The sequence below is a fragment of the Maylandia zebra genome, linkage group LG14, assembly GCF_041146795.1.
Source record: "Maylandia zebra isolate NMK-2024a linkage group LG14, Mzebra_GT3a, whole genome shotgun sequence".
NCBI classification, from domain to species: domain Eukaryota; kingdom Metazoa; phylum Chordata; class Actinopteri; order Cichliformes; family Cichlidae; genus Maylandia; species Maylandia zebra.
In genome coordinates this window covers 20,605,013-20,623,842 of record NC_135180.1, presented here as the reverse complement: position 1 = coordinate 20,623,842, position 18,830 = coordinate 20,605,013, and the positions used below count along the sequence as shown (strand labels likewise).

The 18,830-nt window shown below is 42.4% G+C and overlaps 1 protein-coding gene across 1 annotated transcript; it reads right to left on the bottom strand.

The window, feature by feature from the left end:
* Positions 1 to 4,828: 4,828 nt before the first annotated feature.
* ccdc92ba (coiled-coil domain containing 92Ba) lies at positions 4,829 to 18,063 on the bottom strand. Its single transcript, XM_004543793.3, has 4 exons — positions 17,548 to 18,063; positions 17,160 to 17,300; positions 12,730 to 12,777; positions 4,829 to 10,216 (listed from the first exon to the last, which is right to left on the bottom strand). The coding sequence occupies exons 2-4, from the start codon at positions 17,290 to 17,292 to the stop codon at positions 9,483 to 9,485; spliced, it is 915 nt and encodes a 304-aa protein (XP_004543850.2). The 5' UTR covers positions 17,293 to 17,300; positions 17,548 to 18,063; the 3' UTR covers positions 4,829 to 9,482.
* Between the last annotated feature and the right edge of the window lie 767 nt (positions 18,064 to 18,830).

The following is an 18,830-nucleotide window of genomic DNA, read 5'->3' as shown; positions in this document are numbered from 1 at the left end:
AAATTAGCTGTGATTAAGTTTTGTGGAAAAATAGCTGAAATAACAATTTTAATAGTTATTTGGATTAGGTGCTGTAAAACGAATATTTCACCCTCTCCTAATTTTTGTTTGACCTCTGGTCATGCAACACAGAGCACCTGTATAAAAAAGCCCAAAGCCGACTGTACTTCCTCAGGAGGCTGAGGTCTTTTAACATCTGCAGGAAGCTCCTGAGGATGTTTTACCAGTCAGTGGTTGCTGGAGTACTTTTCTATGCTGTGGTGTGCTGGGGGAGCAGCACAGCAAAGAAGGACTCATCCAGGCTGGAAAAACTGATCAGGAGGGCTGGCTCTGTGGTCGGCATGAAGCTGGACACTCTGGTGACAGTGGCAGAGAAAAGGACACTAAAGAAACTGATGGACATTATGGACAATGCTGGGCATCCTCTGCACACGGCCATTAACAACCAGAAGAGTCTGTTCAGTGACAGGTTGCTTCTCCCCAAGACAAGAACTAACAGACTTAAAAACTCCTTTGTCCCACACGCCATCAAACTGTTTAACTCCTCTCTGGAGGGGAGAGGGAGGGGAAACAGGAGGACAAAGGAGGGGGGAACAACTAAGCTGTAGTGCCTCTTCACCTCACTGTGCAATACCTTTTGTGCAATACTTTTGTAAATAGTCAACAGTGCAATAGACTCAATACTTGAAATGTGCAATTCACTTGTATTTTTATTTTTTATTCCTATTTATTCTATTTATCCCCTTCGTATATTTTATTTATATTGTCTCTGTATTTATATATGTGTGTGTGTGTGTGTGTGTGTGTGTGTGTGTGTGTGTGTGTGTGTGTGTGTGTATATATATATATATATATATATATATATATATATATATATATATATATATATATAATATTCTGTAACTCTGAAACTTCTGTCGGTGCTGTGCTTTTTGGAAATCGAATTTCCCAGAGGAACCCACCCGAGGGATTAATAAAGTTCTATCTAATCTAATCTAATCTAAGTTCAATGTCGGTAGCCAGTCATTGTACTCATTATTGTCAGAACTGTTGAATCAAGACTCGAAATAGTCTCAAAACATATTATCCCATGATCTAAATAAACAACAGCTGAGAACCAAAGTCATTGACATCAATCAATCTGGAAAGGCATTACAAAGCCTTTTCTAAGGCTTTGGGATTCCAGCAAACTTGATGATGACAGCCATTATCCACAAATGGATAAACGTGGAACAATGGTGTACCTTCCCAGGAGTGGACAACCTACCAAAGTTACTCCAACAGCACTCGAACAACTGATTCAGGAGGTAATAGAAGAACCCAGAAAAACATCTAAAAACTGCAGACCTCAGTTAAGGGCTGAGATCATGATTCAATAATATGAAAGAGGCAAAAATGGCATCCATGGGAGAGTTCGAAGGAGAAAACCACTGCTGATCAAAAAGAACAAAAAGGCTAATCTCGCATTTGCCAAAAAACATCTTGATGATCACTAAGACTTTTGGGAAAATACTCTGTGGACTGATGAGACAAAAGCAGAACTTTCTGGAAGCTTTGAGTCCATTAAATCTGATGTAAAACTAACACAGCATTTCATAAAAAGAGCACCATACCAACAGTCAAACGTGGTGGTAGTAGTCTGACGGTCTAGGTCAGCTTTGCTCCTTCAGCACCTGATTGACTTGCCATAATTAATAGAACCATGAATTCTGCTCCTAAATCCTGAAGGAGAATGTCCATCTATCAGTTTGTGCCCTGAAGCTGAAGCATACTTGGGTTATCTAGCAGGAAAATGATCTGAAACACACCAGCCAGTACACGTCTGAATAGCTTAAAACAAAATGATGAAGGTTTTGAAGTGGCCTACTCTAAGTCTGGAGCTAGATCTGTTTGAGATGCTTTGCCATAACTTTAAACAGGCATTGGAGGTTTTTCAAGCTAGAAAACTCTCCAATGTGGCTGAATTATAACAATTCTGCAAAGAATTGTCACTTATTAAACCGCAGTTACAAGCTCAGTTTGGTTTGAATAGACAGGCGTTTCTCTGCTTTTTAAATTAGACTTCAAAACCTTTTAATTACTCTTGTAGTTTGAACTGGATTACATAACCATAGCCCCATGCTACTGGAGGACCTCCCATGATGGAGTGAGCACCTTTCTCATCTCCTCTAATCTCTCCAGACAGATACCTCTCTGAAGGTAAATCTGCCTCCCCTACCACACGTTTCTAAGCCCTCCAACCTACGCAGTGTTTAATGTTATACTTCTTTTGTTTACATCCCCTTCTTTTCACTTTACCCTTAGTCAACTGGTCGAGGCACATAGCCGCTCTCCACCAGGTTTGTTTCCGTTAAAATAAATGGTTTTTTTTATCTCCCATCTGTCCTCAGGTGCTGGATTAAAGGGACTCATTGGATTTTATCTCTTCTGCTGAAAGGTCAATGCTGATGAAAGTAAGGTGCCATGAGGCACCTGTTGTTGGTGCTTCACCAATAAAACAGAAGTGAATTCAGGTTGATTTCGCTGAACTTTAACAGTTTGACATAGAGATGGACCGATCCGATATTACGTATCGGTCCGATACTGACCTAAATTACTGGATCGGATATCGGAGAAAAATAAAAAATGTAATCCGAGCCATTAAATATCACGAAAGCACCTCACAAAACTTGCAACACGCCGTAACTCACCTCAGAACGTTAGCAGTCGGAGCAGTATGCATCACGTGATAGAGCGGCTGTGGCATGCGGGACCTGTGGTCTGGATAGCATTTGGAGCTTCGCTAGCAACCCGGCATTTCATCTCCAACAAAGTTATCCCCGAGAGAAGTAAAGCAAGTGTGTAAGTCCATCTCTGAATGTTTGTAAAGCATTCCTGCGTTAAGCTTAACGAGCGACTGCCTCTCCTGCTGCTACTTCAATCATGAAACTGCTTAATGATCAGCTGATCGGCTTTTCTGTCGCGAGTCCGTGTCTCTTGTTTGTTTTTGGCCCACTTTGCACCAGAAAGAGGAAACCAGCGGCTGAACAACAGCAGCACGTTTAAGCTTGATCAGCTGTTGTTAGAATGTATTTAATATTACTTTCTACTCGAGGATCTTTTTCTACGTAGCTGACGCTGGTAACTGTGCAGGGGCGGATCTAGCAAAGTTTAGCCAGGGGGGCCGATAGGGGATTAACAGGGAAAAGGGGGCACAAAGACATACTTTTCTTTCTTATTCTCATTTAAGATGTCTCGCTTTTAATTATTTAATATTTATCTGAATCTTACACCCAAAGTTTTAATCTGATGTAAAATGTATAGAAGTCCATTACTGTATATAGTAACTATTAAGTCTAATATATATACCCTAGTAAGCTATAGTACTTTTTCCTTTGGGAAGGTACCATCTGTGCAGTCTGCAATTTTGTTGAAGAAAGATGTTGAATCTATTTAATATTTCTTGAAAAAGAATTGATTTCCGTGCATTTTTTTTCACACTGCATCAAATTAAGGTTGATTACGTCGATTAAGCATCATGAGGTGGAGCGTGAGGGGTGGTTCCCTATTTTTTATTTATTTATTTTTGTTGTTGCTGGGAGTTGGAACCCTGTTAGTTAGGTTGCTTAATATTTATGCTAAGTACTCTTTAAAATACCAGAATAGGGAGGATGGTGTAGGTTTAAGTTTATTAGATTGATCAGTATTGCTGAACTATGAAATATTTTTTTTTTGCATACAGGTATAACAGAATAGCTTTAGTGTAGTTGTTGTTTTAAACTTGAGTATGAACTTATACAAAATGCAGCAAGATATTTAAAAAACAGTTTTGTTGATTAAAAAACACTATATCGGATTCATATCGGTATTGGCAGATATCCAAATTTATGATATCGGTATCGGACATAAAAAAGTGGTATCATGCCATCTCTAGTTTGGCACAGACACATGAGCTTGTGTCACTCACACTAGCTCCTCACTTCCAGCAGCTCACTGAGATTCATCCATCCATCCATCCATCCATCCATCCATCCATTCTCTATTACTTTTCCAGGTTTGAGTCGCAAAGACAGCAGTCTAAGCAGAGAACCCTCTCACCCCAGCCACCTTTTCCAGCTCATCCGTTGAGTGACATTGAGTTGTTCCCAACCCAGTCAAGAGATATAATTGCTCCAGCGAGGTCTTGGTCTGCCCTGAGACAACCTCCCAGTAGGACATGCCCCAAACACCTCGCCTAGGAGGTAAATGGACTGGCATTAGTAAATGTTTTTCCAGTCAGTTTAAGCCCTCAGAGCTGTTTCTTACTAAAAATCTCATTCTGCGTTCACACACACATTCATGTAAGCAAATCTTTTTTTATTGTTACACACTTTTAACCTAACAATCTCACACAGTCTCAGTCCGATGATGTGTTAGGGTCAACTCGGGGTTCAGTATAAGTCCAAGGATACTTTGACATGTGAACTAGGGGAGCTAAGGGATCGGCCTTCGGGTTAGTAGACAAGCCACTCTTCCTCCTGAGCCACAGCCACTTTCTGTTCATACATAAAGTGCACAAAGTATCTGCTTTCTGCTAGGAAGACTGCCTGCTCATCCATGCAGACACAGACAATATGTTACACATAACCTGACACATGCAAAGTTGGGCTAGCCTGCATGCTTTCTGAGCATTCAGCGAAATCAACCTGAATTCAATTCTGAAAAGGATAAGCAGCAGAGACGGGTTGATGGTTTTACCACATTGTTTAGAGACAGAAACTAATCACATATTTTAATAGTAATATTTTACCGTGTAACAGACCCATTGATGCTCATTCCCACATCAAAGGAAACTATAATAATACATGAATACAAAATAATTTAATCACTTTATTGACAAAGCAAGAAGCAGACTCGACAACCTTCCAATTTATTTGGGTTATGGGTACAGTAAATCACTGTAGGAAGCAAACACAGTATATGCGGTAATCAGTCATTAGCAAATAACAACCCAGAGCAACCTCTCTCTGTTTTGCATGTTGGGTATTATTGCTAGAAACCACATAACACATCAAACGAGATGCTTCACGGTGCCCTGAAAATGCTTCTGTAAGTCGGAAAATCAACCAGGAGTCACCACAAAGACCTGGAAGAGTAAAACTGACAGAGATGCTGCTGTCATGTGACCGATATGAGGATTAGAGTCACATGAGTGTTTTGAAAGATGGAAGACGTTCTCTGCGGATGTGTGCAGATCATTACCGTTTGTTTGCATGATGTGAGATATAGTATGCTATGCTCTGAGGCAGTGAAGATTTTGTTGAAAGAAAGACATCTTCGTTAGGCGTCGCACCGTTTGTCTTTGTGCTAATTTCAGTGGTGGGCCTCTTTGGCTCATTAGCGTTTTCCCTCAAGGCAGACAAACAAGTCGTCAGTCTCTGAGTTGTAAGAACTGTAGCAAAGATGCGTACAGCAGCCAGTATTTTGATGTTACATAAAAAGCATGGATCATCTGCTGTGAAATCTATTAAACTGATGATTACAGGTGGATGGAGAGTTGAATCTACCTGGATAGGAGGTGCAGTGATTAACTCATGGAGTCTAACAGTCTAAAGCTCAGTTTTCCCTGTCAGAGAAACTGTTTTGGACAAGACAGCTTTGCACTTATATCACCGACTATCTCATAAAACTTGAGGAAGAATAGTGCACACGGTCATGCTAATGGCTTCCCAGCTAAGAGGTGAATGGAAACCCTTGTCATGTTCGCATTTCTTTGCTAAAAAACAAAACAAAAGAAAACAAAAGAAAGAAAAAGTGTACTTCACTCAGGTTGCATCCAGACCTTTTCAGGTGGCATAAGAATATGCCGATTTACTCACCGCTGCGTCACGTGCAACATATCATTGAATCCCTTAACATTTAGCGTAGCAACTCATCTCATAAAGAGTCAGTGACAAAACTTTAAAATGGAACAATCCATCGGACAGTTCAGAAAAAAAATAAAGCGAAAACACTGTGAGCTGAAAAATTACAAAGATAGAAACTCTTTTCACGCCTCAAATGTCCTTACACCAGCTGACCTCACCTACTCATAATATATAAATATACAATATATATTGCTTTATTAATAATAGTCCTACAAACATGATGCTAAGCCGCTAACCGGTGGCTTAGGAGTGAAAGAAAATCCTTACAATCAAATTCAGTCTTACAGGAAGACTCGCATCAAGCTGCGGTTACTCAGTTAGGTTATGGCTCAAGGAAAGCATTGAAGAAAAACTGTGATCTGACTTATATGCAAACCCCAACCAGAGTTGTATAAAAGGAAACCATCCGTTAAGTAAAGACTTGTAGTTTCCTTTGAGTCCGCGTGCACGTTTATTACATCACGACTCCTCTTATATATTATAAGGCAGTAGTTGCAGTGTATATGATGGTAAAGTCATAAACGGGCGCCGTTAATGCAAGCCGTAGCATAAAAGGTTGATTTCACCTGCTTGCTTCATGCTGTTTGCTCATTGTTTCACTAGGGGCCACCATATGCATGTGTTTTGATAACAGAGGGTAACAGCCACTGCATCCGTGTGCACTCACAAGGCTAGTTTGGGAATTTGTTAAATGTGTTTTTAAAAAAATGTGAAAGGAAATTCCATCAAAACAATCATCCGGCTCTTCAGTGTAAGACACATCATCAGACACATCATCAGACACATCAAGAAATCTAATTTTTTTTCCTGAGGTAAAAAAAAAAGAAAAAAAGAAAAAAAAGTGAAACAAAACAACACAAGACCCTCAAACACAAATATGCCGAAGAAGGCGTCGTACGTGTGTGTTTTCTGTACACAGCCCACACCTGAGTAAAGTGCACAGTCCAGTGAGTCAGAACTGATTATCACCAGCATGTGGCCTGTTTACACGCAAAGCAGGCCCTGCAAAGGAAAGGCAGCACACCACCCCAATCCATCACTTCTTAAAACATACAGACTGAAGTTTCATGTGGCTGACCGCTCCTCCTTTAGAGACAGGCACTGATAAAATATACTGTGTACCTTAAAGGAATTAAGTTAGTTATTTTCACATTGTATCTCTACCGCTATTTAAAAATGAATGACAAGTTGTGATGCTTTCTTAGTAATGTAGTGATAATATTTTGTCTTTTTCTAATGTTTTTTTAACCTGTTGGCTGAGATTGATGTAGACAAACAAAAGTCTAATGACCTTTAGTACCTTTCAGGACTTCAGATTTGCACGATTCACAGTTCAAAATAATTCTTCTTCATCTTACACTTGCCCTCATCCACTGACTGAAACAAGCTGTTGTAGCTCCTTACCCTTTAAGCCAGCCTTCTTCTGATTGGTTGCCTCTCATAAGCAGAAGGTTTGGACGATAGGTGGGTGGAGCCTGAGAGGACCACATAAGGATATCTCCTCCCTTCATCATGCAGAGGCAGTAGACTGAGCTTTTGCCTTACATACAGTACTTAAGAAATGTATTAGACCACCGCCCAGTGTAAGGTTTATGCCTCAGCTGCCCTAAGCGAACAGTATCTGTAACTAATTTTTTTTTAATGTTTCTGTAATGGTTAATATTCTGTATGCACATTTTTAATGCTAAAATATAATTATTGTCGTCAATTATCACTTTCAAATCAGCTGCTGTAGAAAAAAAAAGTATAAAAACAATATTAAAGCACATTATATTTTTTTGGTTGAGATGCCAAATTGTATTAATTTACTTGCATTCCTGAACAGAATTTTTGGTGATCTAATAAATTTGCTTAGAACTGTATTTACAACAAAAATAATTTAAAAAAAAGCATAATAGGTCCACTCTAAAACAGCGGTCCCCAACCTTTTTTGCGCCACGGATTTGTGTCCGGTTTATGTCCGACAATATTTTCACAGACCAGCCTTTAAGGTGTCGCGGATAAATACAACAAAATAAAACCTGTACAAAAAAAGACGATTTATTCATAACACACGGGAAAAGACACAGGGAAACCAAGTTAACGATAAAACGATAAAAAAAATAATGATAAAAACCGATAACAACCCTGAAAACCGGGTTAGGGTTAGCCTCGACTGTCGCGGCCCGGTACCAAACGACTCTTGGACCTGTACTGGTCTGTGGCCCGGGGGTTGGGAATCGCTGCTCTAAAGTGTATCATGATCTGGTCACTAACCAGAACAGTGAAGGCGGGCTGTGGGAAAACACTTTGTTGTTAGTTGAAACACTGATTGGCTGCTTTGCACATGGCAACAGTTTGCCTTCAGGCTTTCTGTGATGTGGGTGACATTGTTAAACAGGTGTACTCTGACTCAAACCAGCCTTGTAGCTTTGTTGCCCAAACGTAACCAGGCTGCTGTTAGGGAGTGTTTCTCAAACAGGCATTCTGCTGGTTACAGAGAAGAGTTTAGGGCCAGATTTATTAAAAAGGGCAAAATAGCGTGCTTTACAAAAGTTGCGCTGCTTTTTGAACGGTCAATTTCAGCATCAAGTTAAAAAAAATAAGACCTGCTTTTATTCTGTGTTAAATATCGGCACAATTAAAAGTAAATTGCATTATTAAATTAGTGTGCGTGCTTGATTTAAACATTCTCCTTCTTATATTTTGCACCTTGAGAAGGGAACTCCCAAAATTACATATTTAATATCAACATATCACAGGCAATCTTGTCACTGTGATCTCTTTCTGGATGCTGATAGTACTTTTTACTGTGCCGGGCAACATTTTAGTAACTCTGGCAGTTAGTGCCTGTTGAGTGAGCATGATATTCATTTTAGACACGGCCTTGATGCCAGGTAAAACTGACAGAGATATCTAAAGTCTGCTGTGAAAATGTGATTTGTACCGTGCAGTTATTTAAAGCAAGTTTCCTTAAAAATCGTTGCCTGGACTGATTACTTCTGTTTTTCAGATTACACCGGGGACTTTGATGCATGGCTATGGATTTTTTCCAAAAAGAAGTAAAAAAACAACACAAAAAACCCAACAACAACAACAAACTATGTATGTTTCTATTCAAAGTGAGGAATTTCCTGGGGATCAATGGTTTTTCCTGTGCCTACCACCTCAGATATATTCAGCTGTGCCGCACGCAAACACTCAGCCACCTAGGGTGATTTATGAAGGGCCTTTAAAGGTCACAGCTGCCTGGGTAACACAACTACCACAGCAGCTTCTAGTCCACTCTAAATGACTGCTACCACGGTCAAACTCAAACCAAGAAGGGGGGGCTACCATAAAATAAGGCCCCGCAGTATGCAGAGAGTATCTGACAGCAGTGTAAACAATTCCTTCTAGTTTAAAAGACTGACCTAAAGTGACACTTACTGACTTTTGCGAGTTATTTAAGGTTACTTCAAAGTTCATATTTTAAAAAGAGCGTATAGTGAGTGTGATATAATAAAATGGCTAAAACCAGTCTCAGTGTGGATTCAGTCAAGGTGCAGAACAACAGTTATCACCATTAACAGTCTGACAGATGATACAGTGGTTGAAATGCACATGTCACAGTAGTTACTAATCTGCTTGCGTCTCCGCAGCGGGAGGCGCTGCTGCTGAAGACACCAGTCTAGCAGCTTCATCTTGGGGCTCCACTGGCCCTTCCCCACCCCCTGCCCCTTCATCGTCCTCCTCTTCTTCCTTCTCCATGCCCAGTGGAGGCTGTCTTTGTGCCGCACTGTGCCTGGAGCGGGCCCTGTGCCTTCGAGGGTGGAGGAAGAGAGCAGGGTCCGGCATGGCTGTGGGCTCTGCAGGGCCCGTCACTTTCTCTGTCGGCACACACTCTCGGGAACGCTCAACTCTCGAGGAAGCCCTAGCGCTCTTACGTTTTGGTTTAACCACAGGAGAAGAAGGCGAAGCTCCTGAAAGCATCTGTGGAGAAACTGTGGAGTTATACTCAGCACCGTACTGGAGCCCCTGGTTGTTGGCCCTGGAAAGCAGGCCCTGCCTCTGCTGCATCCGCTGCTGGTGCAGTTTCTGCCTCGCAGCGTGCAGCTGGAAGGAGAGGTATGCCGCAGCCTCGGTTTGTTTCTGCAGCTCCGTGTTAAGGACGGTCGAACAGTGGCTGCGGCTTTTCAGCTCCTCCAGAAAATGGCGCTCTTTTTGCTTGAGATTGGCTCTGAGAACTCCCACCAAAGCCCCTTTCTGAGTGAGCTCCTTCCTAAGCTCTCCCAAGACGCACTCCTTTTCTGCCAGGCGGTTTTCAACCACCAGACTGCGAGCTTCCAAGAGCTCCTCTTCCTCCTGCAATTCTGATGCAGACCAGAAATGCAAATTATGAACATGTAGAGTTTCAGAATAAAGTTTGTTTCACATTTATGGAAACCTCTCTGGTATGCAACATACTCTCCTCTGTTTTACCATCCATCAATCCATCTTCTGTTGTAGCGACACCCAGACCTCCCATGTCCCACCCATCTCAACTGTTGAGGTGCTCCCTCATAACATCATTATCCATTTTTTCCTACCACAGGGCCTCCTCCCAGTTTACCATGCCCAAAATACTTCATTTAGGAGGCGCCAAAACAGCTCCTTTAAATCTGGAGGAGCAGCATTAACTCTGAGCCACTCCTAAGTGACCGAGCTCCTCAGTCAATCTCTAAGGAGCCCAGACACCCTTCAGAGGAATCTCATTTTCTGCCGCTTGCATCAGCAATCGAATTATTTTGGTCACTACCCACAGCTGATGGCCATAACAGCGCAGATCGACCAGTAAATCGTCAGATTTGCTGTGAAGCTCAGCTGCGTCATCACCATGAAGACAGAGCTGAGCTGAGACCGGTACAGCATCCACATTACTGCAGACGCTGCACCGATCCATCTGTCAATCTCCTGCTCTCATTTCCATCCTGGGGTGGGCATCCCACCATTTTTCTTTATGTGATAAAATAATCAGAATGATTTTTTTCTGGAGAAATATAAACATTTTCTCCTGACCTAAAAAATGAAAAGATAAATATTTTCTGATTGATAAATAATCAAAATTCTCGATCAATCACTTTTTTTTGGTCAGTGGATCAAACTAATATTGTCCTCGTTTCCATTCTGATGTTTGATAATGAAGGGTCGTTTTTTGTGAGGCCGTTCGGTCCATATTATGGGAAGATCTGTGTGTTACTGTGATATTTGATATCTTTAATATGTCCTGCCCACTGCAGGCCGACTGATGCTCACATGCCGAATTTGTGGATCAGAGAAAAACAGAAGCTACAGCTTGATTCATGTGTTTCACTTCTTATCACCAAAGCAGAGCTAATGCTGCTCCATAAGCATTTATATTCTGTACAGTATGCAAAGCTTGTCCTCACAACACAGTCCCACATTTAAACAGACTGCACAGACACAGACTTTCATTCAGGCTACTACTAAACGCCTTCTCTGCCAAGGTCGTGTTTAACACAGCAAACTGCTCATTGCTTTTTCTCCTTTTTGCCTCTGTAGACGAGCTTTCATCTCTTTTTATTCCAGTAAAATTCCCCACAGGGATGAGAGGCAGGTATGGGTGAAAAGCCCTGAGTCAGTGCGGTTACCTCAGGGCTTACTGAGCAGGAGAAGCTGCTGGAGGAGCAGGAGGAGCAGGGGATTATAACCACAGAGGCCGGCATTGACCCTTCTGCCCAGAGGGAAACCGACCTGAAAAATCCTAATAAGCTGCTTCATATACTGACAAAAGCTTTGAAATTGGGGGTCCAAACTGTAACATCTTGCAGCTTATGGTATCCCATTCATGTAATTTCTCTGTCCATGACAGGCCTTTTATTGGGTTTCATCTCTGTTACTCATTTATTTCTTTATTTTCTCCATTTTTCTTACAGGATCGATCCTCTGAAGGCCGACCGGCTTCTCTTTCGCCCATCACCACACCCCACCTAAACTCATACGCCTGCTATAGAACTACCTAATGTGAACTTTACGTCCATCCATACGCCTCCATGTCTGCAGCTGACTGCACTCTGCCGCCTTTCCTTTTGCCTTAATTGCCCTCCTCTCTCCCCCTTGTTACTTCTCTCCTTTCTTTTCCTCTCTTGTTTCCTACATCTCCTTCTCTCTCGCTCTCAGCAAAATCTGTAAGTGGACACCCCCACCGGGACCTCGAGGAAAAAAGGAGAGCAGAAGACGAAAAAAAGAGGATGGATCAATTTGCCGGGGTGAGGAGGAGAACACAGGGCTGTGCTGCATGATGTATCGTGAGTGGGGGGATAACCTGCCCTGGATAAAGTAGATGGGATCTAATGGCTGAGTAATGCAGCCAGGCACAACTCCTCCCCCCTGCCTCCCGCACTCTTTACAAGCACACGCACATTTATACAGCCTTTTGACTGCTCTTTCTGGAGTCTGTCTCCAATTCGCTGAGACAAAATGGTGCCTCTTTCTGCACTGAGCCACCTTCACGAGGTACGCTTTAGCCGCTGAGACAGTTTCTTCATCTTACGTGTGAAGCTGTAGCATCTTTTTACACACGTGGCTTTACCAGAGACTCCTCCCTCCTGAAGAGAGAGGCAGCGGTGGCCGACAAAGATCTGTTCCCTGGAGGATGCAAGGGTGGAAGCATGGCGAGAGACAGGGGTCATCTGGGGGTTAAAGCTGAGTATGGGGAGGGTGAGTGAAAACTAGCTCGGGGAGATGTAAACATGTGGCTGTCTTTGTGTCCTCAAAGCCAAAAAAAGATGACAAAAATCCAAGAGGCACGAACACAGTCAGGCACGGCAGAGAGAGGAGAACTAGGAAGAGCCTGTGAAGGGAGCGTATGTGAACTCAAACATACCTATTTGACTCCTGCCCGGAGGCTTCATCTTCAACTCGCTTGTCAACTCTGAAAAAATGCAAGAGACACACAAAGACAGCGGGAAGAGAGAGAAATCAAAAAATCAGAGATTAAACGCAGGCGATCAGAGTCTTATTAAAGCTGTATGCTGACAGTTTGTGTTTGCTGCTGCTGGTGGTTAACATAACAGATGCTCGATGCAGTACATCCTCGGCGAGCTCATGCATAATTTATGAAACAAAATCTGAAACTTTACATCAAAGACTGAGTGCTAGAGACTGCCACAGTCTGGATCTGTAAGGACACATTTGTCATATTAGCATTTTATTTTATTATCCTTATTTTTGGGATATAGGAGTGAAATCAGCATGGTGGAAAAAGCTGCTTTTGACTGCTTTTCTGATGTATATTTTGTTTTACCAGCTATCTCTCTGCAAGTTTGATTTGGCAAATCCAACCCCAAAAGTTTTTCGTGCCACCGCCGGGGATCTTTTGCTTCTTAAACAAACGTGTAAACCACTACACTGTGGAGCCACTCTCAGTGTAATCAGAATATATTTAAATAAAAATGCAATCCCCGTGAGCTGTGCCACATTTAATAAAACATCCGATGAAGCTAAACATCCTGTCGTGCTTTGTACGAGAGAATCATTTCAACTTAAAGCCACAGCTTACAATCATATCATTAAAAGTACCTTTACATTATTTTAATAGTTCTTTTTTCCCCCCCTTGTATAGCACTTGAGTGAAGATGTGCATCTCTCTGTTGTATCTGTGTCTGCTGTATGCTTTGTCTGGCTTTTATGTCTCACATTAGGCGCTCGCCTTTGAGTCCATTTCACTTGAGCCATAAAAGCAAAGCAAGCAGATTAGAGGCACTAGAAACTCAGCAGCTTTTCTGGACAATAAAACGCATCTGATCAAAAGATCAAGCCATTAATGCCTTTTTTAGGAGTATATCAGGCAGGAGCAACAGTCTCAAATAGTGGCAGTGATGTTAAAAGATGCTCAGTGTGATATGCAGCATATTTTTAGATGGATAAAATAAAGCATTTCTGATATGTTAAGATAATGTGTCAGACTGAAGTATTCAGTCGTTCAGTGATTTTTGGACTATATTTCTGCATATAAGTGAGTGCAGAGGGGCAGACTGCTGGTTGTGTCTGTCCTGTCAGTCATCTCGACGGTCATCCACAGCAGCCTGACTGCAGCAGGAAAATCTCCACATTCAGCCTTTTTCTGCACACACCACAACACAGAGAGCGGTGCTTCATTTAATTCCCCCGTGACCAGAAAAACTCTTATTCTCTTGAGATATTCGAGTTTATTTAAGTCAGAAATTATGAGCAGTGAACTTCAGGCTTTTTTTTGATGGAAGAATTTGCAGTGTATACAGAACAGGCTGTACCATCATGTGCGTGTGGCTTGGTTATCCCTAGCCTTTCTTCTCCTCTTGCTCTCTCTGTCACACCCTCTCTCCTTCCCTCTGCAGTCAGCATACTGTAGCACACCCACCCATGCAGCTGGCATGAAGAGAGAAAGACAGATGGGGGGTGTGAGGGTGGAGGGTTGGGGGGGGGGGAGTTAAAGAAGGAAGGAAGGTAGGCGTGAAAAAGAAAAGGGGAGCTCCAGAAAGGCACACTCAGTGATTGCACCCAAATGTGAGTGACTTCGAAAGCATCTTATTTTCTAGTTATCACCCTCATTCACAGCTTCCATGAGCCTTGAAACTCCGTGAAATTCATTTAGCAGCGGGGGAGCACAGAATAAGCGTAACTCTAAGAATTATTCCTGACACAATGAAAATCAGTCACTCAGCACATTGCAATATCCAGCGTGTGCAACACTTTGTAGGTCAGTCTTATCTCCTGCAGCCTGACTGAGCGTTCAAGGCTTTTGTTTAGTCGATTCAACCTTGAACGTTGGAAAGGTATCTGGAAGGACAAATGCAACTCGTTTCTGGGATGCACAAAAAACGCATTAGACCAGACAGGAAGACCTCATTTACAAACAGTGATGCAGCTTGTAGCTCATGAAGAGAGAAGCGCCTTTATGTGCTGATTAGGAAACTCTTGGAGTTGAGAACAGTGGAAAAAAAAGAAAAAAGGCAGAACTAACGTGCACAACAACACTGTCAGCCCAACCTTGCAGTAACCTTCCACGCTTTATTAGTGAGCTGGCAGGGTACACCTCTGAGTCCTGCAAACTGCATTAGCCTATCTGTTCTTCACTGCCTCAAGTTACAAATAAAAACGTTCAGCAAAGAAAACTAACTAATCCGTGACAAGCAAATATTCAAAGACCACGGACAAAAAAAGCGACATCTCTCCTCCTTTCCTTTTCCTCGCTTGTTCAGATACATACGACTGTTTGATCTTTGCCTTAAAAAGACATTTGCATGGAAAACCTTTTAACAGCTTTTCCACTCTGGCCCGACGGCATCGTGAGAAGCTTTAAAGATGTTCAGCAGCAACAGCTGCTGAGTATTGTTTTTAGTGAGTGCAATCCCACAGAAACCTCTGAGGAATGTGGAAATTAAAGGCAACAGCAAACTGGAGTGAGGAGATGCCACCAACTGCTGAGGAAAGATGATTTATTTGTGTACACGTACTTCTGGGGGCAGAAATGCACTGTACTGTCTTTACGCAGGTTTGGCCTCGTTTCCTTGCAGCTGACAGAAATATGACTGAAGCTCCATGTGGACCAAAAACAAAACAAAACCCACTGCTATAAACAATCTGTAAGAGCCCCACATTACAGTGGGAGAGCCCACAGAAACAAAAGGAAAGGAAGAGGAGGAGATGGCAAAGAGCAGGCCAGCTCTCTCTCTGTTGGTGGTGTCATTGCCACACGCAGCTGCACTGAGCAGATGTGACATGTGTGCGGGAGAAACACAAAATAATGGACCCAGCCCTTCCCCCATCCTCCTCCACCCCCTGCAATCCTCTTCGTATGGATTACTAAAGCTATAGGACCCATGGACTCATTACAAAGCACGTGTATTTCTGTGTCTGTCAATTAACTAATGTGTGTGCTGCTGGTTGTGCACTGGGGACAAAAAACTGTTCACATAACAGGATTCACGTCCCAACCAATGATGATCTATTTTAGGCTTTTAAGCTAGAATTATTATAACAGGGTTGATGGTTAGCCAGAAATAAACAAAAACATCTCCACAAGAAGGCTAATACCAGACTCTGTGTGTGTGTGTGTGTGTGTGTGTGTGTGTGTGTGTGTGTGTGTGTGTGTGTGTGTGTGTGTGTGTGTGTGTGTGTGTGTGTGTGTGTGTGTTTTCATGTGCATCTGGATGCTTGATTAAATGGAAGAAGGCACCATCCATTAGGCACCAAACAGGAAATGATGCAATCTACAGGAATTGTAGCATGACATCATCATGTAAGCATTGTCTGGCACTGAGTGGTGCTGCAGACACACATTAGAAGAACAATGAGGACACACACACACACACACACACTGGCTTTAGCTCAGTGGATGTGTCTCCTTAAAAAAATTAAATGTTATAATTCAGTGAAATCAGGGAAATGACAGGATCAAAATATCAGAGTGTCTGATGGTTTATTGTGAGGTTAAAACCCCCATTCAAAGAAGGCTGTTTTCCAAAATCTCAGTAAATCCTTTCTCTGAGGGTAAAAGGTCAATTAGATTGGTCTTAGCTGATTAATAAAGAGCTGCAGAACACCAGCAATGCCTAAAGAGGATTAGCCAAAAGGATTCTTCAATTAAATATGAACTCATAAGACCGCAAACGATTAAAAATTAAAATGTACATTACAAATGTACCTTCCAGTGTCCACTCGGTACTTTTTTTGGGAGGGGTTTTAAATTTTTTTTAAACACATCTTGGACACTCAGACATTGTGTATCCTCACATCTTATATTCTATAAAGTAACAGAAGTCATTTAAAATAAACATATAGCAGAAACCCAAGAGGAAAACTGATTTAACCTCGTAGGACCTGGCTTCCACATATGTGGTCATCACATTTTGGGTTGTCTAGACCAAAATACTAAATCTTGCTCTACAAGGGCCTGATATCCACTTACGAGGACATTATACTGCCACTGTTCTGTCGAAATTTAAAACAAATGTCCTGATATGTGGATCTCATTTTTCTCAGAAGCAAAAATCATGTAAAAAAAAAATAAAAAATAAAAAAAAATCTGGTAATTCTTTGTTTTTGCATTCATCAGGTCCCAATCAGTCCAAATAGCAAAGAGAATTTAAAAATGCATGCCATGAAAGAGTTCGGGTCTTAGGAGGTTAAAGAAGCCAGGAAGTACTTCTGCTGATTCTCTAAAGGCCATGTGGTTAAATATATTTTTAGCGTCAGTAGAAGTAGGGGGTCAGGTAGAGTTTTTTAGGGCTTTACTTTCAAAAACAGCAGCAACAGCAGCTGAGAACCCCTCACCTGTGCATCGTTTCTGCAGGGAAAGGATCTCCAGGTGAAGACCATGGAGCATGGAGAGGTGCTCCTTCCTGAGGAACACCATGCTCCTCTCCACACCCTCTATCTGCTGAGACAAACTCCTCTCATCGCCCATGGCTGAGTCTAAAGAGACGAGAGAAGGGGAGAGAATCTGCGTTTACTCCTGCCAGACACTAACTTAGAAATTCAGATTACAACCTAGGAGCTCCAGCGGCTCCACGTAACTTTGTCTTCAGTGGGAAGTGCCCGCTCGGAATTGAGGTCATGCTGGAGCTATAAATAAGGCATTGATAACCAAAAAAAAAAAAATCAAGCCTGACCGATAACCTCGACTTATATTTCATTAGATAATATAAGTGTCCCTGCTTACCTTAAATTGACGTTAAGTACCAAAATGTGAAGAAATGTGATTTGCTAGCGTTATAAATACGTCCTCCGGTCCGAGCATGCTGGCCTCCGGCGTCGGTCCAAATCCTGCGGGCTGCCGCATTCACCCAGACATTTTATCTGGAGCGTTTAAGTGCTTTTCAGCAGCATGTGACGCTGTTTGATCAGAGGAAGAGCAGGAGGAGGAGGCTGGATGGGTGCGTAAAAATGCAAAACGACGCATGGCACCGCGATCCGCCGACACCAAAAACAATCCCTGCTGAAACATCTGCAGGGTCGATCATCAGCAGCAGGAACATGAAGCTGCTTTGAAAACCGACGAGCAAAGTGCGCAGTCCATTTTTTTTCTTAACGTGCGCACCTTTCCTCCGCTCCCACCAACTGAGGCGTCATCGAGCTGCTGGATGAGCAGCGAGTTGAAGACGGTGATGAAAACAAGCCATCGTGACCAGAACACGCGAGAACATCGTACGACGGGGTCAGTCCGCCAGCTGATTGGCTGAGCGGCACATCACCGCTCCGAGTCGACTCTGTGGAGCAGCGGTCCCCAACCCCCGGTCCTCGGACCGGTACCGGTCCGTGAGTCGTTTGGTACCGGGCCGCGAGAGCTGAGGCTCAGGTGTGAAATGTATAGTTTTCAGGGTTTTATCGGTTTTCAGCGTTATTTTGTTATCGTTTACTCGGTTTTCCTGGGTCTTTTCACGTGTGTTATGAATAAATTTTCTTTTTTTCGGTACCGGTACTAGTTTTATTTTGTTGAATTTATCCGCGACACCTTAAACGCCGGTCCATGAAAATATTGTCGGGCATAAACCGGTCCGTGGCGCAAAAAAGGTTGCCCGCTGCTGTGGAGGATCAAGGCGCAGCTCGTGCGTGTGAAGACGCGAAACTTTAAAGCCTCGCGTGCACGAAGCGTGTTTGCTTTGTGCACTTTAATAAAAGGATGCGCGTGATTCCAGCACCGTGGACAGCGAGACACTGCTGCAGTGGTTCTCAACATGAGGGCTGGGGACCTCATTTGGACCTTTTGGGAGTCGTTTACAGGACAAGGAATGCAAGGTTAATAGTAATAACAGGAGCACTTGAGAATAAGGGCTATGCTAACTTTGATCTTTTATGCTCATGCCAGCATTGTTAATATGGAAATCTAGTGTAGTATATAAATCTTTTGTGTCATTATGAAGTCATATAATTTTATATTGAAAAAGTAAACTTTAAATTTTACTTTCAAACAAAGAAAGTGCTTATGCCCCCCAGTGATTATTG

Coding starts and splice junctions, on each gene's coding strand:
- ccdc92ba (XM_004543793.3), bottom strand. CDS start 17,292: ATGGGCGATGAGAGGAGTTTGTCTCAGCAGATAGAGGGTGTGGAGAGG. Junction 12,778..17,159: donor CCTGCAGAAACGATGCACAG/GTGAGGGGTTCT, acceptor GCATTTTTTCAG/AGTTGACAAGCGAGTTGAAG. Junction 10,217..12,729: donor TCCGGGCAGGAGTCAAATAG/GTATGTTTGAGT, acceptor GGTCTGCATCAG/AATTGCAGGAGGAAGAGGAG.